This window comes from Apus apus, chromosome 1 (assembly GCF_020740795.1).
Source record: "Apus apus isolate bApuApu2 chromosome 1, bApuApu2.pri.cur, whole genome shotgun sequence".
In the NCBI taxonomy this organism is placed as follows: domain Eukaryota; kingdom Metazoa; phylum Chordata; class Aves; order Apodiformes; family Apodidae; genus Apus; species Apus apus.
In genome coordinates, this window is record NC_067282.1 from 76,703,730 (window position 1) to 76,729,563 (window position 25,834).

A 25,834-nucleotide genomic window follows, 5' to 3' on the forward strand; every position below is an offset into this window, starting at 1 on the left:
ATCATTCACATCACTGCAGCTATTCCTGGTCTTGAGAACACACCAGAGCAAGGAAATCTCAGAAAGGAAGCCCAAATGAACATCAAATTTTCCGGCAAAGGACAGTTAGCAAAGATGTCCTGAGCCTAATTGTCCAACAAGAGGTGGAGACACTTAATATTTAGGTTCCAGGTAGTGTTTGAAGTATTTCTCACTACCAGTAATTTTATTTTGTCTTTTAAGAGCTCTTCATGCCTTCAATAAGAACATGGAAGGCAGCTATCACATAGTGCTAGGTAACTGTTGCATAGCTGGGATGTGTCAATCCTTAACAAAATGATTCTTCAGTAGAATCTCTAGCAACTGGTTGCCTCATATCAATGAAAATAATATTCCTCTGTCTTTCACAATTCTTAAGAAAGGAAAAAAAGTGGAGGAAGAAAACAACCGAGGGTCAAAAGATGAATGAGTTACATTAATCATCAAAACATGTAAAAAATATTACATCTTTCTGTGAACATTTGTATACTTTTCTTGGCATGTTAGGTGCAATCACTGCTTTCATAGAGAACTTAATGGGCAAATGATATGCATTTCCTTCTACTACAATACCTGAGAAGACATGCTCCTATTCATGTCCCTAAAACCAGAGAGGACAACATTTATTTATAGCCAGAGCACAGGATGAGATGGTGAAAAGTCTACCTGAAAATCGAAACTATAAAGACACAGCAGGACAGTGGGAAAGGAGCTGGGGTGAGGAAAAAAAGAAGTGTTGGTCTGCCTCCCAACATTTGTCAGCCTGGTGCAAAGTAGGAGTGAGGGAAAACTCATTCTTCAGGGGAAAAAAAAAAGAGAGAAAAAGAAATTTAGTCTACATTGCTATGCTGTAATTTTGACAATTAACAAAGTTTTATTGAAGTAACACATTTTTACATTTCTTATTATCTATTCTACATCAAACAGTCTGTTTTAAGATTCTTCTTTAGATTTTAAAATTGATTCCTTTAAAAAATCTTTTTTATAGTTCTAATATCCATAATGATGCCAGATGAACTCTAGTTTATCACAGAACTGCTTTAAATTTTAAATGCAAAAGTACAGACTGGAAAGATGATTAAAGATTGACATCAATTACTGGTTCCTTATCTAAAGATTTCTTGACCTCTTGGATGCGGAGTGTCCATTTTTCTGCATCTACCAACTTTATCTCTGCATAAGATACGTAGCAGAAAATACTGTTGAGGACTATCCAATGCTTTATAAATGTTAGCAGAAAATTCTCAAACTTGCATAATTTTCCTCCTGTGCCAGATACCTATTAATCTTCTTTTCTCTTCACAGGATATCCTACTTTTCAAAATCCAGTTTCCTTACAAAGCAACAGATGCTTATTCCTGTAGCTAATTTCAATTAATGCCAAATTAAGCAGTTAGAGAACTACAATAGCAGGATCCCATTTTCAGTACATTGCTTCACAAGTTGAATGGCTACGCAAATATTTTCCTTTGCAGGTCATAACAACCCAATCAATCAGTTCTTACAGTGTTCAGTTTTTACATTTAGTGGTGGCAAAATCTATCTGCAAGCCAGTCAAAGTGGATGAAAATGATCTGGTTTTCTGATTTAAAGAAAGAAGATATTTTAGAATAAGTGTTAAATAGTAGCAGTGCTGACTATAGAATGTTTCCTTCATTCTATTTAAGAACAACTAACACTTTCAATATATTATGGATACATCAGACATTATTTTCTTTCATATGTTCTCTCATTTAACATTGGTATAACCTCATTTTGAAGGATATAATCTCTCTGAGTTATGCTACATGTTCTCACAAATATACATCAGTATACTTGGCAACTACTGAAGTATTTTAACAAACGTAACTGTTTCCTCTCTAAAAATCATCACTAGGCTGCATGAACTAGGGCTGCATGACAGTTATGCATGGACTGAGATGCAGAGAGAATAAAATAAAGCAGGAGGAAAACAGCTTACTTGTATGTGGTTGCAGCTTTTTCATTTTTGTATTACAAGCAGCTTAAGGGTGGAGAACACTGAGCTATTTTTTTCCTAAAATGACCTAATAAGGAAAATATTTCAAAAAAGTGAACTCTGTTGCACCTGTATTTTAATAAAAATATTATTTTTGAAAGTTTTCATTGGAAAGCTGTTGCAAAAAATAAACCCACCATTTATTATACTGCCAATGCCATTGTATAAATAATGCTTAGAGGTATTAATATATGAGTCATGAATAAAATGTTTGCTTAAATGCTACCTCCTGCACTCCTTGTGATAACTTCTAGGAAAGTTAACTTTGCAATTACAGTTCTGAACATTCAGCATCTTTATTTTTCAGTGGAGCTAAGAATAATAAAAAGCAACTTTCAAACTCCACTAGTTTAATTAATTAATTAATTAATTGGGTATTTTTATTTAATTATTAGCAAAGCATCCCACAGAGGTCAAGGAAGGGATGAAAAGTCTTGACACAGAGCCCTTGTTTTTTAAGAAACATGGACAAATTAAAGACATCTGCATGCTCGGTGTATAAGGTCATTTAATTATGAAACAGCTGGTGGTCTGCACAAGAGGCACACAAGAAATGGTTAGCATTTATTGAATACACTCCTGAGAAGACGGCTTCTAAGATGTAACCTGTGTCACTAGTTTCCAACAGAAGCAGACTCTGACTGGAAATGGCTTGTATATGTAAAACGGTTGTAGTCTATTGATGCAGAGGCATGAGAACCTGTGGAGATCTATGCTCTGCCATGTATAAACATGTGAAATAACTGAGTCCCAGGAGCCACACAGCCACAGAGCTATTGCCTCTTTGACACGGTATGTTAGTGCAATGCTCTAACACGGTCTGACTGCTGCCAAGACCAGAGTTAACTTCATTCTCTACATAACATTAACTTGTGCTGTGAAGATGGACCCCAACCAGTTGTACCTCCACTGACCATAGTGATTTCCATGAGTGGAGAGCTGAGTTACTCTGTTTATCTCCAACCTAAAGAAACCCAGGGAATGATAAGGATTAACTTGCAATTGAATTCCTGTTGGTATTCATATGGATGACTTGAGTGAAGCAAGCTTTGAGGAGGCTTTCAATCTATTACAAATTGTCAGAAACACCTACCAAACTGCTGTAATTCCTTTTTAACTGTTTCTGGTCTACTGACAAGTCATTTAAAATGGAAATCCTAAGTATGAGAAGAATATCTATAACAGACTTAACCTGGAAACAGCAAGGCTAACGAGATTAGATGCAATTCACAACTGTAATCACTGTTCCCCACCCCCAAGTGCCATTGGCATCTTATGAGGTTAGTAAGCCACATCCTACAAGCTGGAGGTTACAAACTGGGCATACTTGAAACACAGAGGAGAAAGTCTATGTACCTTTTAAGAGTGTCTTATCATCTTACTCTATGATAGAATACCTTCAAGCACGGAAGATACCAACTTAACTCAAGGAGCATTAGGCTGCTGTAACTGGAACTTTAGAATAATCTCAGGCCTAACATTTTAGCACAGATAAATCTGAGCAGATTCCTATTTTTGAGAAAACAGAAGCCTATATGAGAAAAATATTTAATGCTGAGAACAGAAGACTTTATTAAATTACTCAAGTTTTCCAGAAGGAGTTTCTTTAGATTTAGATCAACTGGAAACTAGTCCCCAGATTATGTGCTTTTTGTATGTGTACGCTTCAGCAACAGAAGCAATAGCAATTGTAAACCATAAAACTCCACTATTAAACAGTGGTATTTTCCAGCCACAAGAAGTTAGATGAGGAAAAAAATCAGGTCATATATCTCTAAAAGTCAGCTAGGGGGAGTATGTCTAGCACTGTCTAGCTAAACAGCACTTCTATAGAAGTGTATTATTAAGGAAATAATTTCTATCGAGAAGTTTTGTATAATTCACCTCTCACTGGGTAATGGCCCTTTTATTAGAAGCAACAATCAGACAAAAATACAGTAGCAAAGCAGAAGAAATTTTGATATACAAATCTGACAAGCTGCTAAAGTACTGAAGGAAACCAAATGTAAGCAAAAACTCAGATGACCGATTTTTTTTTTCTGAATTTGTGCATTATTCATGCAACTACTTGCATCCATTAACTTCTGTAGGTTGGAGCTGAAAGATTATCATATGTTTAATATTGTGCAGTGCCCAAATTTTCTATAATGTCATGGAAGGATAATGGCCCCTTATTTATACAATCATAACTGCCATTTGTGAGCCCACAGTGTGATATTCCCAGTCAACCATCCATTGATTGCTTCACACATCTATACTTAATTAAAAAGCACTTTTCAGGATCAAAGCTTATATTTCTAGTAAAAACCCTGGGGAGGAGAAAAAGCTGTAGAAAGGGTATAGGACAAAAAGAGAGTGTATGAAATGAGGAGATCCACTTATTTTACTTCATCAATAACAATGTTCCTTTCTCCTGCCCTAAGAGGCTGTTGTGACTTTATTGACAGTTTAACCACAGAAAAAGCATTATAGCCATGTACTTGAAAACTATTTGATTGATGCTTGTGATTTCTAAAAGTATACCTTAAAAATAGTGGTCATTGTTCTTGGTAATAAAGAAAAAAAATGTCATTGAACTTATGAAAACACAGTACTATTAACAATGCTAGAAAAAGAAACAAAGGCTGTGTGGTAACAGAAATGCAATCATTATACTGAATAGATTACAATTAATCAAATCTGTCATGCTCTGTAAAAAGTTGTCATAGGCTCAGAATATAAATCTTACATCTTAAATTGTTCCTTTCCATATTTATTCTGAATAAAAATCTCTGCTGGTCTCAAATATGCCAGATTTAGTTTTGCTTAGCTGACATCCTTCTCTAGCAAGGTCGATCCTCTTGATTCCTAACATACCTTTACAGTTGCTTACAGGCTAGTGATCAGCATAGGTTTCTGAGCTTTGCTGCACTCTTAACTTGACTCCCAGGTACTGTATTGCTTTAATACCCATTTCTCTACTTCATTTTTCTGGGCTTTTCCCCCTCCCATTTTTCTTTCCACTTGGAAGCTAATCTACAGGTTGGGATCTCCTTGCATAACCACACCTCAGCTCCACATAAAACAGCTGAATTTTTCAACAAACCTAGCATGAAACACCTGGTATGTTTGTAGGGGCTGGAAGAACTGTTTGTGCCTCCAACAGGTATCCAAAGATCACAATCTCTCCATGGCCATGTGTGTGATAGTTTGGAAAAGTCCTTAGCTGTGAAGGCTAGCAAATGCATAGATTTGCTGTACTTGAGTGGCCTAGTCCTTGTTTGGCAGATGATGATGTGCTGGTGCTGGACTCACATGGTCTTCTCTGGTGGAGGGACTGCTGTTCCAACCCACGCAGTTTGCTGTAATCAAGTAGGCCACCCCTCTTTGGTCTGGTATCTGTGACCCCAAGCATTATAAAATATAGACATGGAAGAAGACAGTAGAGGGAAATGCTTTGCCTTGCATTGACTATACAGCCATACCCTGCTGTCCCCCAAGGATATGTTCCTGGAAGGTGTGATACTTAGCAATATGATGGATGATGAAACAATTTTACCTGAGACTGAATTCCTGATAATTACCCTGGTTTTCCATCCTTTAGCTTTGACTGATTTTGGTTCATCTGAAGAAAGTGAGGATGAAGACAATGATAAGGTAAAGTTCAGAAAGATGCAGCAAGAAAGTTCCTGGTAAAAGAGGGAGTACAATCACACAGGTGAAGCAGTTGAGATCTTTCAGGATGGTGAACCTGAAAGTCATAGAGAAATGACAGCACGTTTTCCGGCTGACACTCCTGGCCTTCTGTCAGGTTCCTCCTGCTACTTGCTCCTCCACAAAATGCATACTGTCGCTCTAAATTTAAAACACATATATATAAAGTTCCCCCAAGAACCTGTCCTCTACTTCTTATGGTAAAAGTTGCTTTGCTATCTGACAACTTGACTGCTTCCTATGAGATTGATGACAGCCTGCAGAGCAGGGTGCCACAACTCTGAAGCACCAGATAGAGAAGCAATAATTAGCAAAGGGTTCTCGTTTTAAGTCTGTTTGGCCACTGCTACAGCAACTAAAGGCAAGCAGATACTTTTTTTTCTGAAACCTGCTTTTATTCTACTCTCTTCACTTTTACATTAATTCAGAATTTGTAGGTCTAACAAGTCTGAAGGTTTCACAATTTCACAGTTCTGCAGAGCTTGTACTGACAGGTAGCACCCTGGAATGCTCCAGCATTGCAATGCATGCAGGGCTCAAGGTGGCCAGCTTCAGGAACTTACGAGCATAAGACAGCACTCAAGACAGGCCTGGAAAATAGCCCATACTTGTCTGCCAGTCTGCATAGACAGATTTTGAGCAATAAAAGCCAATCTAAAACTAGGATGCTAGAGATGCAGGAACAAGACACTCCTACTCACTTAACCTTTTCATTCATAATCACATGGTGGAGTTAAAAACATCAGTCCTGTAAGAAGTGCTAAGTGCCTTATGAAAAACAGCACCCTCCCTCCAGCCTGACCTAAGCCAGAGAGTAATCAGTATCTTATAGGATCAGGTCAAGTTTTTGAGAAGGACCATAATCTCAACAGGCTATGCTACAGCTCTCTCCACAAGGACACTGTTAAGTTTAGTATCAGTTTAATATCAAATGCAGCATATGAGTAAGAAAAGCTTGAATGCTCTGCAAGTGCCCATGAACTTTTGAAAGTTAAACAGAAAGATACAGATATTGCCATCTGTTTAGCCAAAGCTGGTTCAGTAGGCAAAAAATATAGAGCAAACTGTGCACTTGGTGTGTTGTCTTTCCCCCAGAGACCACATCTGAGCCCTAGAACTGCTGTGTGATTACAGTGACTGAGGGAGAGCAGGGACACATCTCTTGTGGCCATTTAATCTGCAGGTGAGTGCCAGCTGGGACAGTGGGGTTGAGGAAAAAGGGAGTGAGAACTAGGGAGGTGAAAGGAAATAAGCTGATAAATAGGTATGCACAGTCTGATAAAAATCCTGTATTTTCTTCTTCAGCCATCATACCTTCCTGTTAAAGCAATGATTGGTCATTGTGTCAAACACCAGAGAAAGTGCACCAGGCACCAGACTTAGGTGGACTGCAACCTTTACAGTGTATGATCAGGTAAGAACTGTCCATCAGTAATTTAACCAGTGCTAGTCATCCTTCCACTTGCATCTCTTCCACTTGGACAATAACAGCTCTCTTGGATCTCTTCACATGACCTTATATAAGCCCTGCTCACAGGATCCACTTACGCACAGGGAAATGGGGAGTTGCACACATACACTGACCCTCTCCTTCCTATTTTCTCCTCAAAAACACACTACTGCTACTTGCTTCCAAAGAGCAAGTCTTGTGGAAGTGTACCCATGGTGACTGAGGTGAATTAGAGACACTGATGGACAGACTTATAGATGGGGCCTTAGAAAACAGAATTTTGTCAGAGTCTGGAAAAAAATCCCCAAAACTTACAAGAGACTGTGTCCTGGTTTGAGCCATGATGAAGCCAATTTTCCTTTTACAGATTTTTTTTTCCTTCAGTAAGCTTTCTTTTAGCTAGTAGCAGAGTGTTCCAGCTAGGAATGATAAAAATTGAATGTTTTACTAACTGCTGGGTCTTTAAGGTCGCACCTTTACTCTGCCGGCTCAGACACTACGGGGAGATCGATGGCTCCCCTGTAGGAGGCTGAGTTAGAAAGACAGCAAAATTGGCCAGAGATATTCCATTCCATATATCTATGTAAGCTCAGAGGAAGGTCAGAGATCACAGAAGACAACTTCCTTCCTTCTTTCTTCTTCCCTTCTCTTCCATCCATGGCTGGCGTCCGGGGAGGGCGCCGTCCATCCATCACCGCCGACCCCCAGGCTCGAGCTCTCCTGACCCTCATTACTCTGTGCTTTCTCCAGCAGCTCTGGGATTTTTTGGGACTGTTCTAGCTCAGGGGAGTGTGGTGGGAGTTGCTGGGGGTGGGGGGAGGTGAGAGGCTTTTGCACATATCTGAACATATTTGTATATAATTGTATATATTTTTATTTATCATTGGTGTTTAATTAAAGCTGTGTAGTTTAGTTTTCAATCCAGCCAAGTCTCCTAATTCTCTCTCTCCTTCCCTACCTGGGTGGGAAGGGGAGGGGATCGAGAGCGTTGTTGTCGATCCTGAGTCAAATGGTGACAGACTTACTCTAAAAACCTTCCAACATTTCTCAGCTTGACGAGGTGCTGGGCCATCAAATCGAAACCTTGTTCCTACCTAGAAAGGTTGGACAAGATGATCCTTGGGGTCTCTTCCAACCTGGAATTCTACAATTCTATGATTTAATTGAATACCTGTTTTCAGTGTCTCTTTAGTTTAACCAACAATAACTAAAAAAACCTGTAAAAGACAGCAAAAATGGGTGGGGTAAAAGTGCTCTGATTTAAACCTCAGTCTCACAGCATTCCTCACTCATAGTGGGAACTGGAATAGTATATAATAGTTGATGTTACACATGACAAAAAAATGAGGGTGAGTTTATGGAGCACAAAAAGGCTAAAATTTACAACCTGCTGCATAGTTTGACAGCACTTAAACTCACAGACAAAACGTGTTGAGATAGTAGAAATTCTACAGAAATCACCTGTTCCTGAAGACAACAGTAATGGAACATTTCTACTTTTTAAAACAAAAATAGAAAAAGTCATAACAATCTGGAGCTGAGCTGATGGAACTAATATAGCAAAGTTATTTCAAAGAATGCTGAAACAATGAGCACAGAGACTAGTTTGTATATGGGAAGCCCAGCGAAGCAATTCCAAATGAGTAACCTGTAGCAAACTGAGTTGATGCTAAAAGATGAAGATAAAATTAACAGTATCTATTGAGATCTACAATAGAGATATCAAAAATCTGTCTGGTGTCTGTACAATATTCTGGGAATTCAGAAAAAGATGCAAACAGGAAACAGTGGGACTATGAGCTTGCACTGAAAATGACAGTCCTGTAATAAAAGAAGATGCTGGTTCAAGGTCCGACTGTTGCTAAACTACAAGAGCATGAGCACACAGAAAATGCACTCTGTAGTTAAATCAGAACTGTCTCTGTAGGTAAACATGAAGATAAATTCAGATTAATTAATCCTGCATTGAAAATCATATAAAATCTCATCAGTTTTGGAAGGGATGATATAATCTAGATTTCTTTACAAGTGAAGAAGTAGTCTTTTGAAAGAGTTTGAAAATAGCAGTTGCTTTTTTTTTTAATAATAATAAAAAATATTTACAGCACAGTGATCAGGAGCTACTTTGATATTAAAAATAGCAGCAAACTAAGATAATGAAGATGACATTCTCTCTCTCAAGTATTATGAAAGCAGTGGTAACTTTGCTGTAGGGAACTTTAACTAAAATCTCCATGTTGTGAAACAAGGAGGTCACACATCTTTCCACTCTGATAGATACAACTGAATGTTACCTGTTTGAAATGGAAGATAAATAAAGACAACTGCTAGTGCATGAAGCGGCAAATGCCAAATTTCAAATGCATTCAAATAAAGAAAAACAACTTATCTACCTCTTTTTTTTTTTTTTTTTTTTTTTTTTTAATCTTAAAGTTGTGTCATTTTTGCCAATTAAGTGTTTGTCTTCTCCTCTTGATTTTTTTTTTTTAACCCACCCTGGCTCACTCCAGCCCTGCCCCCTTTCTCTTTCCTCAGCAATTTCTACTTGCCTGTTGCACTGAAAAATGCTGTTTCTCTCTCCTGCATGACTCAGCTTGTCTTTCCGGACTTTGCCCTGTCTTGCTCCCATCCTCTTTCTTCCCTGCACCCTGCTGCTACCAGGTGCTGGGTCCTTCCGATGCTGAATGCATACAGAGATCTGCTGCTGCTCATTTCAGTTTCAAAGGAGAGGTACCTGGACAGGACCACAGAAAGCATCATTGCAGGCATTCCCATGTTCTAGCCTAGCCAGCCAACCTAAAAGCAGAGTTTCCTTCCCCCTGTCCTGTCATCTCTCTCTATTAACTTCATTGCCAGTTCCCCACATGCACATACAGCCTCAGAGTCCATTTATGTGTCATAAGTTAGATGCAACCTTCCTCCCAGCTCAAGCAGACCTGGGTGAAGTGTTTTCAGAGGGACTACCTAGGCTGCCCAAATGAGAGAGAGTCATCTGGACAAGATACAAAATCATAGAAAGGTGAGGTTATCTTCTTAAAAGAGAATAAACTGCCTATCTTGGTCAGAAAAATTATCCCATGAAGGCTTTAAATTTTTTAATTAAGTCCCAAAGTGTGAGGTCCCAAGCATCACCATCTTCTCCCTATGGCACACTCTACACTTTTTTAACTATACAAATGAGTGTTTAGCTTCTAAATTCTGCTTTTCTTCTCCTATGCATGTTAAAAGGAGGAGGACCAAGCTAGCCTTTCCTCCTCCTGTATCTTCATCAGAATAGTAGCTTGCTTTTAAGGATTGTTTTCCTCACCTTCATAAACCAGAAAGCTTTTGTCCTGATGGGGAAAGTTTCTAGTAGGACACAACCTCTAATCTTCCTGGCAGAAGGGAGAGGACTCATCAAATTCTTGCTAACTCAAGAATGGGGATGAGGAAAAGAGATCTTATTGCTACTTTCTATGGCATTTTAACCATGGCATACACAAAGTGTGTGGGAATATACATACAATCACTTTGTTATTCTCTCATTGAAAACACTGATCAAGCACTGGCACAACTTTGTTAATTCATAATCTCATTTCTCGTGTGCCTGCTACTGTATTTCTCCTTGGCTTTGTGTATGGATTTAAAACCAAAACAGAAGGCAGTGACCATTGAAAAATACATCTATAGAAGCCCATTATGTCCAATTCCTTTTTGTACAACTGCTTCATTATTCCTGACATGGATATGATGAGTGTAGCACAATGATACATATTCCAGTGATGATCATCCTTACTCTACAAAGTTCTCCCCTAAACCATCTCCACCAACACCACAGCCAAACGACCCTTAAATACATCCAGGGATGGTGACTCAACCACCTCCCTGGGCAGCCTATTCCAGTGTCTAAGCACTCTTTCTGTGAAAAAAAATTCCTAACGTCTAGTTTAAACCTCCCCTGTTGCAGTTTGAAGACATTCCCTCTTGTTCTCATTGCAGTTGCTTAAGAGTGTGGCAATATTTTTGTCTAGCAATCCTTGTCCAAGTGTTTTGCTGGGCCTATGGGAGAGGCAATCTCTGCTGAGAGACACCTCAAGGGGCTGGAGCTCGTGGCTGCCACTATGAGCTTCTTCTTCATCCTCTTATTGCAGCTGAGCAAAAGACCACATTTATTCCCTTATGTTGTTTTTTTTTTTTCTGAGCTCTCTTTCTGTTGGAAAATTAATCTCTTGCTAAGATTTTAGCTACTTTTCAACATTTTTCCTCCAGACCTTGCATTTCAGTTTCACAAGGGTTTCAACTGATGCTCAAAGAAGGGATGAAACACTGTGTCCTCCTGCTTTTTGAACATTTATTTCCATCCCTTTGTACTTGTGCATCAAGTTTGTTAATTTGATTTTCTGTTTGGTTTACATTTTGCTTATTTCTTCCCCTTAGTGGAAAGATGGTATCTACTTATTTTATTCCTGCCAATTCCTGATTATTTACCATACTTTTTCTATTGCATTTCTCGCTTATTTCCATTTATCTTTTAGAAGATGGTCTTCTGATTTCTTATCTATGCAATAATTCAAGTCTACCTTCCTTCCACATCTCAGCTTTAAGACTTGCCTTTTTTAAGGGGTAGGTAGGAAAGTAAAACAGCTGTACGACTCTTTTACAAACTTTCAAAAAAATAATAAAAATGGTGATAATAAAATAAAATAAAAAATAAAGAAGATTCATTTTAACTGTCAAAAAATGCAGCTCAATGGCTCTTTAAGAGATTTTGCATTTAAATGGTGGAGAAGATAATTTTTGAAAATGAGAGTGAAGACAGAACTACCCACACAACCTTCCAGCCATGAAAGCAGGGAACAGGAGGGTTTTAAGACTCTCGTCCAGTCCCAACTACATGGAATCAAACTTGTTTAGTAGGTTTTTTAAGAGCTCTTCTCTTACACAAGCTAAATTACATCGAAAAGAGTCAAACAAATTCAGTTTTCTCAGGTTAAGTAATGCTGCACAGCTGCTGGAAATTAATGAGAAAAACACCGAAACAATTTCTTGTTACCTACTGCTTCTAATTTGATATCACTAGGCCAAAGTCCTGTACTGTTCATTGCTAACTCATGCATTTCATGGCAGAATGGTCCAATAAAATTTCTTAGCCGATTCTTAGCAAAGATGTGAAATAATCTGCTCAATGTTCTTGTTTGCCTATACTCATTTACTTACTTTGTAGCACGTAAACCCTGGATTTTCTTAAACTCATGGAGAGTAATTTGCCCAGAATGGGCATTGATTAAGAAATTTCCAGTGCCACTGACTCTTTTCTACTGCAGGAAAATCATCAGCTGGTTTCCCAGCACCTACAGCACCATCCACCCTTTCTCTCCATCGACACCACAATGTTTGCTCCTATGTTTTCTGGCTCATCTCCATCTAGAATTCTACCACAAGCCAGAAGCTGTAAAACTACCATAAACCTCTTAAAGATCCCAGCAGATCTGGATTAGGTAAAAATAGAAACTCCACAGGATATTCCTGAGGTCCTGAGGACCTGTCTGAATGCAAACAGGCTTGCACAGGTGGGTCCTTCTCTCCGGCTGGAGCTTTCTTGACAACTCAATGTGTTCCCAGGGCTCAACCTGCTTCTGCAGGGGCTCTCTTGAAGATGGCACATGAATTTTGTGCTCACTTTGTGTAATATCCTGTGTCAGATTTGCAGTCTTGGTACTCTTGCTAAGCTTAACAATGCTTTGCACTAAACATGTGCTGGCTAAGAGGATGTTTAATGCTTCGCAAACTGTGAAATACTGTAGCAATGCTTTGTTTGGAGGACTTTGCATTCAGCCCTTTGGAAAACAGGTAGAATCATAAATCCTGCAAAATACTAATGATCAAATAATATGCTGAGTCGGAGGGACCCATCAGGATCATCAAATCCAATTCCTATCCCTGTGTAGTGCACCCCAGGAATCACACCATGTGCCTGACAGCATCATCCAAACACTTCCTGAACTCAGACAGACTTGGTGCTATTTATGGTGACTTGGGTGTGTGCCAGGTGAAGGAAGATAATATGTAAACAGACCACACAGCATCCAACATTAGCATTGAAAACAAATGTACTGATAACCTCTCACAGGAAACATCAGGTGATTTAAATACAAAAACTGGTAAAATTCACACACCGGAACCTGAGGAGAGGATATAGTGAGCTACTGAAATTCAGGAAAGGGGCTTTTTAACTGCAGGCAGACTCTTCATGACTCTCAAATATAAAGTACATACTTTGAATCTGACTCTCATCTAAAGCAAGCATGTAATAGGTGTTTTTCATATAATCTTAAGGTAAAAAGAGCTAGGAATGTGTCCATATTTATACAATTCTGAAACAGGAAGAGTGTGGGGAGGCACTAAAAAGTAATCATATGGCTTCATTTGCATAATCCACTTAACACACGTTCTGTTCACACAGTCTCAGTGATGGATTTTCAGATAATACAGTGACAGAAATCTGAATATTTAAGGAATGACACTTTCAGTATCATAGAAACTGGAAGCTGATAGAGGCACCTTCAGCAAATTCACATTCAGGGAGAAACTTGCAGCATACTGAAGTCTGTTGTTTGCATGGAATCTCAATTCCTAAATGCCAAATATATCCTGCAGGATGTTAGATGCCAAAGTCTTTCCTCATCTAGTGATGTCAAAGATCTGACAATAATTTTTACCATTGCAGCAGCAGACAAAATCTGATCCTCTAATGGAAGAAAAGTAATGCAGAGACTTCAAGGGAAAAAAAAAAAGGAAAACAAAAGAAAAAAAAACCCTACAATTTTTGACTTGGAGATATAATTGCACTGTAGTGGCAAGAAAATCTGAAAAATAATTACTTTTTGCATATCTAAATGTTATGTTACTTCAGAACCTTGACTTACATGTAGTTTCTTTCACAAACCAATTAAAAAAGAGCCTGTGTGTTCTGTTAAAAAAGAGTTAAATAGATTCAGCTGACCAAATCAGGTAGGTTGTTATTCCAGTGAAGTGTAATGGAGAGGAAAGAGACTTGGTTAATCTAACTTGCAAAGAGCTGAGTCATCTTGAAATTAAATCGTTTGGCTCTGCTCTTCATGCAAAGCAGTCTTGAGCTGGATTTCTGTATTAAGACCAGAATCCAGAAGACAAATGTATTTGAATTGTACTACACATAAGTAATGCTCTTGTTAGAGAAGTGTCGATATAGTCAGAATGATCAAGAACAGTATGAGGGTACAATTACTGAGAAAGCTTGTGCCAAGCCATAAAAATCCCATATGCATTACTCTTGGCAAGCTGTACACCAACAACTCATTCTTCTCACGAAAATTCATTTGCTAAGCCAGCCTGGAGCCCCATAGAATGACTTCACAGGAAACATACATTGCAACAGATAAATATATACATCATATCAAACTAAACAGATGTGGTGTGAATCCCAAAGGGGAAGCTTACAAAATCCTGGCATATGGCTTAAGAGGTCCTGGTCCTCATTTGCCACAGTTTTTTTAAGTAAGGCTCTCACAAGGCTTTATTCAGGGCAAAAGAAAAATAAAACTGAGCTACAACTTATCTAGATAGTATGTCTTGTATTTGAATCTTGTATCCATACAGTTGCTGTTTCATGAAAAATTATACTGTTGTTATTATTTCATCAAAAAGAGAGGGTTTTTTTCTTGTGTTTAAAAGGAAAAAGTAAAACCTTCAGGCAAAACAATCTGGTTCATTTGATTCATTCTTCTAAGCATTTAAGCATTTCCAGCCACTATGTTAAAACAAATAGATTGGACAAGGAGAAAAACTTGCCAGCCTTTTATCTGGGAGTAGATTCCACATTCTTCATATCATTTCCAGCTGCAAAAGGATAGAGACTATACAATCCCAGGTATGTGACTATTCTCAATGTGCCAACCTAGTCCTGCCTTCTAAATGAATAAATTTTCCTGGGCCTGTTGCTACAACAGCTCAGCTAAGAAAATCTACAATAAAATCTGTGCCTCAGATTACAGTAACTAATGCAGAATTGCTACAGAACTGTTACAGATTGTTAGAGTTCTTACAGAACTAGAAATGAATATCAGATCTTTAGTGGGAGCTCATTATTAAATAATGAAGTTATAAGCCTAGCATAAGCAAGTTTATAATGGATTTTATGAAGCCCTAAAAGCCAAGTCATTGTTTAATTTCATTAAAATGGGGGGAAGACTTCTAAATGGATAAAACATTGAAACATCTTTTTCTGTTTAACATGGAACATTAATTTAACGTGCTCTTCTGGGAACAGCAAAACAATAGTGTAGATTTATACAGACTCTATCTTTTGCTGCATCCTGGTACCCCAGCTCCACTCTCTACCCTCTCTGGGCAAAAGGAAACAAGTGCCTAATTGTAATGCCAGACAGCTGTTACCCTAAAAACGAATAAAAGCTGAATTCTGCAGGAGTGGGGCATTCATGCCGGTGTGTCCCCACAACCCAGCTGCCAAATTTTATGAAAACTTTAGGAGCTAATTAGCTGAAATGCCTGCTCTTTGCCATTTCATTGAAATAAGCCTGTTGATTAAAAAGTAATGGGGAAACAGGAGAAAGGTATCAGAGATGGATGGATAGGACTATGTAAAAGTTTAACTCTGATCTGTGTATAACCTGGCAAGTTTAATGCATATGTCTTAATATCCATCAGATGATAACTTGAACAAGCTACTTTCCATGTGCCAAGCTATTTGTATGGGGAGAGAGACCCTGCAATTAGTAATTTGTAAAAACCCAACCAACCAATGAAAAGACAACACCCACTGTGCCTACACAAAAACACAAAAAGCTCCTCACCTTTTTGAGCTGGAGATCTTTGCTTGTTTAGACAGGTTCTGGGTTCACCTAAGGCTTTTCTTCATACAGAATGACTAGCTACATTTCCTTAGAGAAAGGTACTCTGAGTAACCTAGATACAGAAAAGTATTCTTCAGAACCATAACAAGTTCCCAGCTTCCCTGAGCAACCCATTCTAGTGTTTTCCCACCATCATAGTGAAGAATTTATTCCAAAAACCTAATTTGAATCTTTCCTCTTTCAGTTCGAAACCATTACCCCTTGTCCTATCACTACAAGCCCTTGTAAAAAGTCCCTCCCCAGCTTTTCTCTATACCCCCTTCAGGTACTGGAAGGCTGCTGTAGGTCTCCCTCAAGCCTTCTCTTCTCTAGGATCACAAAGGCAGTGTAGAGGCAAAGAATCACCCCCCTCAACCCATTACTCATATTTGTTAGATATTGTAAAATATATAAAACAGTATCAGCAGTTCTGGCAACTTCTCCTAGGCATTTCTGTTGGCAAAAAACTGTTTGAAGGGTACTTTCTTCTCCCCTTTCCATACCCTCAGTTGTCTCATGGCAAACACTTCTGTTTCGCTCTGCCTGTGGTTGGTCCTGCACTGGTATGCTATCACCTTGACCGAAGCTTGATTTTCAGAAAGTGTTTATTTCATGTGTGTTCCAGTTTTCTTAAAAGTAACTAAAACCAGCTGCAGACTTGATTTTCTGAAACATCCTCAACTCACTAGTTGCTTTGAAAATATTTGTCTAAAGCAAATTTTGGAAATATTTCCAAGTATTTTTCAACAGTAATGAATTCTCAAGTGCTTTTTGCAGTATACATTAAAGCTCAAATGAAGAGCTCTTAGATGAGCTCAGACACTGTCCATGTATGTTACCCAATAAAGTTAGCATTGGTAAAGCTTTACTGGGGAATTTAATGCATTAATTTGTGAATTGAGAAGAACATAGTAAGTTGACAATTTCTGCCAGTCAGATTCCATGTTTATGGACTAGAATTTTGCTCATCACCTATAATTAGCACATTGATTGAGTTAGGTAATGCTACTTAATAAAATCCCAGTATATTCACCCATCTGGTAATTGGCAGGGAGAAGAAAAGCGATAAGCCTGATTTGTCAGGAATAGTACTTGAAGATTATGTAGCAAAGAACTACATAATCCCAAAAAAGCAAGCTGAATTGGAGATGGAAATATGTGTAACAAGAAAAAGGTGAACAAAAGCACCGAAACCAGGAATTCTTATTCTACTGGCCACCATGTAAGAAATTAAAGGCTGAATGTAAAACCACACACAAGGTACCTTATACTCTCATCATTTTCAGAAACAGATATAATTAACTTCATAATAAAGAACAGAAAGGCCCTTTCTGGAAATTGAAATTGTCTGGATTAGTTCTGGCTACAATTTGGACCAGTTTTGACCTGCCACTAAAGTAATTCATGTAATGTAATGACGTTTTTCATTACATCTCCAAATTCATTGAGATAAATGATATGGGCAGAGAACACTAATTATTATTATTATTTTATATATTTTTTTAAAATAAGTTTTTATACCATGGTGAGCCCATCTGTTCTCTTATCTGGAAGCAGACTTTCAGTAGTATTGACAACTCAGCCTAAATCTTACTTCAGTCTAGGACAGACACTTGTGTATGAATTATATATGACTCTCCACTTCTTCCATAGCATTTCATATCAAGAATTATTTTCACTTAAGGGGAAAATAAAGCACAGTCTTCTGGATGGGTTTCATGGCTAGAAGGAACCTGCATTAACACAGAGTCGGAAGAACAGCAATGCAACCCAACAGCCGCTGAATGCCTTTGGGATGACCTAGGATGTTAACCAGAAAAATTTGGATGATAGATGAAAACCAGACAGATGAGACTTTGAAAAGGGGGGATTGACTGATACACAAATAAGCCACAGCAGGTGCTCGGAATGAATCCAGTGACAGATTGAATCATATTGTGTCTATGTTGCATATTCTTAAAGCGTTAATACCTATGGATCCAGCCAAACACCAACTGCTTTAAAAAAAAGATTCTTCAAGCAGAGTCGTACAAATAAAATTTCCAAATACTAATAAACACTGAAAATAATAATAAAAATCCAGATTTCATAGATGAGAAACTATTCAACATGTACTAGAATGACCGTATATGATTTTCAAAATGGCAAAATGTACTTGGAACAGAGCATTCAAAATTTTTTGCCTGCAACTCATGTTTATTTGCAGGTAGTTTTCTACTGAATCATCTCTCAATTGCTTCTGTTATCTCTAAATAGTGAGCATTGCCAGCCCAATGAAATGTGTTGCTGGATGCATCAAATGATACAGCTGTAAGAAAGCCAGGAAGTTAAGAATGAATTCTTACCTTATTCATGTCGAATGTGTGGAATACTTGTTCAACATAACTGTTAGCTTCTGGAGTAAGTCCGTTTAGATCCAGGACATGTTTAAACTCATGCAGACAAAGTTGTCCAGATGGGCACTCCCTCATAAATTTTGTGTACCAATGGTGAATTTCCATAGCATTAATGTCATCCGCTGATCCAGCAGCACCCATAGTGTCAAACATAACAGGTAACCTGTCTCAGTGTTTGTTCATCCAAATGTTCACTCTTGCTTCCCAAGAACGATTGTTCAAATAACAACTCTCTCTTTGAGAGCTACTTTAAACCTCTTACAGATCTCTGCCAATATAGTCTAAGTAAATATAGTAGCCTAGCAAGATTACTGGTGCCCAATTTTAGTGCACCATGGTTTTACCAGCTGATTATGGTCTTTGTGCACAGTCAGGTTGCAGAGCCTCAGCAGGTCATCAGGACCAATTATACTGATTCTCATCTTGTGTTGGCAACTGTGGTGCTAAAGCTATGTAACCTGTATGAATGTTGAATAAGCAACACACAGGGACTTTGAGAGTAGTTTCTAAACCTTTGTTTTTATAATTCACAAGTTTTTAACTAAGCATTCAGCCCCATTTTTATACTTGGATACCTTTTGTGTAACTGCCTTGCAGCAACTGACTTTTCATTTTTATTACTTTTGTTAGGTACCATGGTCTAAATCCTACCTTATAGGCCAAAACTGCAACATGATCTGACTTGGATAACCTGAAAAAAAAATGAGAGCAGCTATACAGTAAGCACAAAATCTTGCTATTTTAATGAGACAGCACTTCTACAAGCATCTGAGTCTTATGTAAGCGAATGGTGTCCTAAAAACTGCTTCCCCACTGCCACTGCTCATTCAGTCCCATGCTTCCCCTTCCCTTAGGCCATCATGAATGCTTGTGGTTGCACTTGGAACCAACTGTAAGAACAGACCCAGCCAAAAGCTTGTAATAAAATTGAATAGTAATAAATATAGTTAGCTTTAGACAACATAATTTAAATTTTGCCTTGCATGGTCTCACAAAACATTGTGTTGTACTAGAAAACAGATTAAGAGGAGATAGAAAAGGGTGGCCAGCAGCAGAGGGTGTGCAGGACTACTTCTTTTATTGATTTAAATTGTTTGTGGAAACTTGTAGTGTAATATCAGATTGTCTGTGCTGTAGAGCAATACACAGCAGTTCATGTTTTACAGTATTTAAGCCATACAGCATTTGCTATGGCACGCAGCAGTTAAAGACTAAACTGGTAGACTGTAAAAATACAAATGTTATACTTGAGCATACCCGAAGGATATTGTCTCACTAATCATACTCTGGTGGGTCTTACAAGAAGAGAGCACTACCTGAGCAGTATTTCCACTCCATTCTACAGAACAGAATGCAGTCCAGCTGCCCTTGGACAGCTGCATGAGCTGAATTTTCCTCTGGGCCAAGCTTCAGGCTGCTTCAGTTGCAAAAGTGGTATCAACAGCCACAAGAGACAAATTTGATCTCAAAACTGCAAAGAAAATGAATGCTACTGTTGGACATGTCACAAAACTTGGTTTTCAGGTGGCCGAAGGAATGAGCAATGAGTGCATCCATTGGGTGATGTAACCAAACCTGGGCACGCTGCCCATGTCAGAAAGCTTAGGGCAGGCTCTATGTCACAGCATGCATGTTCATGTAATTAGGCATTATTCTGAACTCTGTTTAATACTTTAGGGAAATAAAGACCTGGGATGCACTAATCACGTAGGATTAGAATTGCAAAATATTTCTCAGAAGTACAAGTTTTCACTGAAAAAGTGATGGGGCTGGTGCAAGCTGGGCTGTGTCTGGGACAGGCTTTCAGCTTGTCTTCCTAACTACATTGCATAACCCAGTGTCTGACCTGCCTGTCAGGACAATGCTGCTAAGGAGGGAGAGACAGGGATAAAAAGTGCACCTGGATACCTGGAGGACTTAAATGGCAACATATATTGTAGCTATAATTAAAATGTGATTTTTCTAATCTCTAGTGTTGTCTTGAACCACTTTCAACAGTCTCCCCAGCACAAAAATAGCTGTCTGCTAACATGCCCTCAGTTATAGGATCAAGGCCTTCAATACTGAGAAGCAGCAGGGATTACCTGTGTAAAATACTGAACAAAACCAGAATAAATCTGAAACATGTGAAGTGGTATGTAGAGACACTCCAAGGTATCACTAGCAGATGAAGAATGCTGTATTTTTCATAACCAAGAACAGCAAGCAAAAGAAAGGTGGCTTGAAGTAGCAATCTTCAGTCTTTTATCTTTGGTCATCAAATGTGAATTTTCAATAGCTAATAACTGGAAATGCTGACACAGAGTTTGGCAAGTGTATACAGACCAAACTTCTTGTTCAGCCAAAGAGGAACTGTTGTAAACATCAGATGGTTCTCAGATGTCCATTTTTATTTTTTCCAGAAATAGCAGCAGTATTCAAAGAAAAAAAAAATTAATCAAAGGTTTCAATCATAGGTTTCAGAAGCCATAGATAATTAGATTTCTGTAGATGCAGAAGCCTACAATCATTTCTCGTGCATTTTCATTTTTAAATGTGCTTCTGAAAAAAGTGACAGCCTAAATGCAGGTATTGACAACTAAGCCATCTCAGTTCTTGAAAGCATGCATATTTCTTTTATATGGCATGGAAGAGTCTCCTAACTTTTGTTGTTGTCCTTGCAGAAAACAAGTTTACAATGCCAGAGCAATTCACATGTTATTTAGATAATTTATTTAGTTACCTAAATTTTAGTCTACTTAAGATAATCACCAAGCTGTTCTATATTACCTGTTTGAGGAACCTGAAAAAACCTTAATTTTTACACTGCAGCATTTGAAAAATAAGCAATTAAACGAGCATGAAATGCTTATCAGCAAAGGTCATAATTAAAAAAAGAACACCCAGAAGACTCAAAGAAGCAGTGCAATAGGATAGAATAAAATGGAAACATGGAAGCTAGAATTAAGTGCAAATAGGAGAAGAAACTGCTTTTAAAGGAGTTTGTAGGCCATGTTCCTTTTAGGATAGTTTAACTGGGGGATTAATGCTTGCAGATTGGAAGGGCTCTGTGGACAACACGGTTCCTTTTAGCAATTTAATGCTACCCTTGCTTTCACTCTGAGGAAAAGATACTTCTCAAGTTAAAGGACAGTTTTCTCAGACTTACCGTGTATGCGTATCCAGGGTAGTTGGGGAGTATATTTCTTCATGTGTATGACCCTACAAGCAAAATCCAGAGTAGAATAAGGGAGAACACAGAAGTAGTGAAGAACTTGCATTGTAGACATTGGAGAAAATGTATCCCATAAAGGGGATGGAAAGCAGCTTGAGTGGAAAAGAAACACCTAGTAGAGAGGCTCACAGGACTGAGAATGCAAGGCACTTCAAGAAAGGATGAAAAAAAAAAAGTTCAGGCATAAAAGAAGTGTGAAGCCTGAAAAGAAGAAGCAGAACTTATTAATCAGAGTGAAAACCAGAATTTAATTCTTAAGACTTAAATCCCTCTATTATGGTTTGGGAGTCCCTGATGCAGTGTTGGACACCCTATAGAGAAAGAGAGGGTCCTTAGGACCCTGACAGACTGGAAGGGTCAGTATTCCCTCCCACTTCTTGTCACAATCTATAAAAACCAGGAGAGCTGGAAGCCTTACCCTTCTGCCTTCATGCTCTCTTCTCCCTGGCGGGGCTGCTGGTTCCTGTGGTTTCCCACGTGCTCGCTCCAGAATCCAACTGCATCGGGTCCTGTGAGGAGCCATGGACCTCTCTCCCTGCCATAGATCGGTTTTGTAGGTAAATACCTCTTCTTCCCCCACGTTTTACCCCTTGTGGTAAGGGTACTGACACAGGTTCTAAATAAAGGCCTTCGAGGCTCTGAAAAAAATTATCTAGGAAATTTTTAAGTTTTCTGTGCATGATACTATAAAATATAGGGTAAAATGTAACATTTGAAACACAAAAATCACAGGCAATGAAGATGATATCAAGACACGGAAATCAATAGCTATTTTATGCAGAAGCTTTAAGGGACTAAACTCTGGCCAAGCTTTTTCCCCATAGCAAAATTCTCATTAAGTCTCTTTCAGTGTTATATATTAGCACCACCAGTCTGCAATCCACAGCAGTAAGATGCTTGCACTTCAAGGATATAGGAAGACACTGCCATTTAGAATTTTTAACTGATGCCTTTGCTGTGGTGAAAGGCACCAAGCTTAACTATGGCCTGAAAAATCACAGGTCACTGAAGTGAAAAGCCTTATTTGGTTTAAACTTAAGATAGCCTTTCTGGAGAATTTTGAAATATTCCTGCAAAATAATCTGAGACAGAGATGACTCAGTTTTCTTTCAAAAAGAAAAAAGTGTTCGTGTATTTATCCTGTTGAACTGGTCACCACAAGGTCGTATGGAGAGTAAAAGTAAACATGAATTCAAAAAGCAATTAGACAATTTCATGGAGGAAAAGTCCATTAAAACCCATTTAACGAGCATGTTATTTGATTGAGCCACAGCCACAGGCTGCTGGAAAGAGAGAGGGTACCTGTTCCCTCGGCACATGCTCCTGGCTATTGCCAGAGACAGGAGAGTGGATCAAAAATACTTTTGACCTGACTAGTGAAGTATGGCTATTTTCATATTCCAGACATGATCCAAAGAGTGTTGAATTAGCTTATCTTTCTCCAGCTGGTGGTCAGATGGAATGACTGAAGAGCAACAATTTTGGAAAAGATTACGCTATTTCTACGGTCCTGTCTGAAATGGATGTCTGGGTACAATGCAGGCAAACCCAGTTTATTTGTAATTTGCACATTTATTATGAAACCATTCATGTAAATCACTTTTTCCATCCAGTTTCTATTTGCATCTTCCCATCATTTTTTCACACAGGCTTCGTGCTTCCTTATTAGAACCCTTTCTGTTTTAATTTACCTTCAAGATTTTCAGCCTGCTTGTATGTGAAAATATGCAAATCTGAAGACAGAGCAATAAACCTGTAAATTAATGTCTTGCTCTGTATCTGTTTTCTTAAGTGACAATATATATGCAGAAATCTGTCTACTATCAAAGCCATGATGCATACAGGGACAAAAGAGGGTTTTACTGATAGCAGCTAATAAGAGAACAGAAGTCAGAAAGAGTTGTGACAGTCTACACTGAGGAGATTAGTAGATGGCAATTAACCTGTAATTTTCCCTCTTCTATTGTTTTTATTATTACTATTAATTTGCAGTGGTTCTTACAGACTTTTTTAGATGCCTCAAAATTAGTTTTGTACATTGTTTCTAACTTATTGGTAAAGTTACTAAATACAACTAAAGTCCTTTATAACACCCAGTATGGAAAAAAGAGAGAGACAAAACTTATTTCTCCTTCGAAAGTATACTAAATATCATGAAATTCACCAAATGGTATAACAATATAACAATTACTATTTGTAAAGTGATTATACGAACTTAAATTGAAGAACCTACATAACATGTTTATCACTTGCTAGCCTTGAAAAGAAATCTTACATTTAATAAGTCATAATTTGATTTGACAGCAGTAATCACATCTAATCCATCAGTCCTTGCTTGGGTAGAATCTGGGATTATCATGTCTGTTCATGGACTCAGCTGATCGCCGTAACTTATTTATAGCATATCCAAAAGGTTTTATCTGAACTTTTGCCAGCTGGTTGACAGGCACGATGCCAGTTTTTTACATTCTTGAGGTTAGACTGAAAAGCTTGGAAGTTTTGTTTTCTTCCTCCTGTTTTTTTCTGTCAGAAGAACCCCAAAGAGCTGAGAGCAAGATCTGTTAATACACAGAACAAAGAAAACAAAACGGCAACTGGTAGCTTTTTATCTTACTATCAACCTTTATTATTACATTCTGAGAGGCAACACAGAAAAATAAAACCAGCATGAAATTTAATTTACAAGAAAGTCACAGGAAAATATTTCAGCCTTTTATGCTTTATATTCCTCAAAAGGAATTTCATCACCACTGTGCTATGCACCACTGTCTGCCCTGCAAAGTTCTCACACCGCCACAGCAATCTTTAAGATAGTGCCTGAGTACTGTAATTCTTCACAAATTTTAAGACATGAAAAAATATCAGTAGGCACAAAATTTATTCAAGTGTTTCTTCACCAAATATTGACAAAAGGTATTCTTCTGTGTTTCAGTCTGAAAAGCTGACGAAAGTATGCTAGAGAATTTACTTTTCACAAAGAAGTTGCACTCTATGAAATGAAAAGGACAGCTTTAATGCTTTTAGAAGCAGAATGTTTGTTCTTAATCAATGCATACAATTAAAAGAAAGGCACAGAAAATCTGATAGTCTTTAGGAAGTAAAGATCACTGTTTCCAGGAATTTTTGCTGATGTATTACAGATTACTTTTTGCATTAACATTTTTTTATTATGTCACCATTAAGAGTAAACTACTTGAACTCTTAAACCTTGAAAAACTGGATTCAGCCTTGCAATCAAAATTTAAAAAGACATAAAGGGGGAAAAGTGATTTGGGTTCCAGAGCTGTTTGAAGATTTGATTTAATAAAAAGTGCTCTCTAGTTTAAGAAGTGGGGGTTGCATATTCCTTTTGAAGACTCATATTTCTTCTCTCACATTTCTTAAAATTCATCACATTGATGTGGTTTGAGTCACAGGGTTCACCTCCTAGAGCAATTTCTACAAATTTGACAATTTACTCAAAGATAACCATCCTAGTTGTGCACTAACAAGTTAGAGAACAAATTTTCCAGCCTGTTATCAGAGAAATTAATGTATTCACCCTCTTCCCCCCCTCAAATTTCACAAAACCATTTAAGTGAACTAAGTTTTTCTGTATTAATCTTTTATAGTCTTGGCTGACACAATATTTTATGATGATAACTGAAAGCTAAAGCTGAGCTCTTTACCATCAGCTGGTGAATAGCGACATAGTCCCACCTGAGTTATCCTCCTATGCATTAAAGCTGACATTAGTGTATTTAAAAATAGTATGTCTGAAGCACTAGAGATAAAGAAGACCAGAATGGCTAAACCTGCCTTCTGATACTATTATGCTTTTCAAATCCCTTGATATAAAATGAAGCTCACTAGAAGAACCATAGCAGGCTGTTTAATTCTGCAGATCAGTTCCTGGAAAAGTTTGAAAAACTGAAGTCTATTGCTGTGAAAAACCTCAGAGAATGTGAAAATGCACTTTGGACATCTTCCAGTAACACAAGCCCCCAGTAAACATGCATAGGTAGTGAAGTTTCCTGATGCTGTGAGACAACATAAGACAAAATAGGAAAAAAGATCCCTGAAAACAAATCTGTATGTTTCTTGGGTCCCTGATGGGGAAGCTGGTCAAACTTTGCATGAAAATATCTGATCTCAACTTCCACCTTAAAGGTGTCTGGAAGGTGTTTCCTTTTTAAA

At 38.0% G+C, this 25,834-nt stretch overlaps 1 protein-coding gene across 1 annotated transcript in view; it reads right to left on the reverse strand.

Annotated features, from left to right (window-relative positions):
* Positions 1-18,585, reverse strand: part of GUCA1C (guanylate cyclase activator 1C) — a 32,548-nt gene extending 13,963 nt beyond the window's left edge. Inside the window, exon 1 of the mRNA XM_051628714.1 lies at positions 18,394-18,585. Within this exon, the coding sequence (XP_051484674.1) occupies positions 18,394-18,585 (192 nt within the window). The remainder of the gene's footprint in view (positions 1-18,393) is intronic.
* Between the last annotated feature and the right edge of the window lie 7,249 nt (positions 18,586-25,834).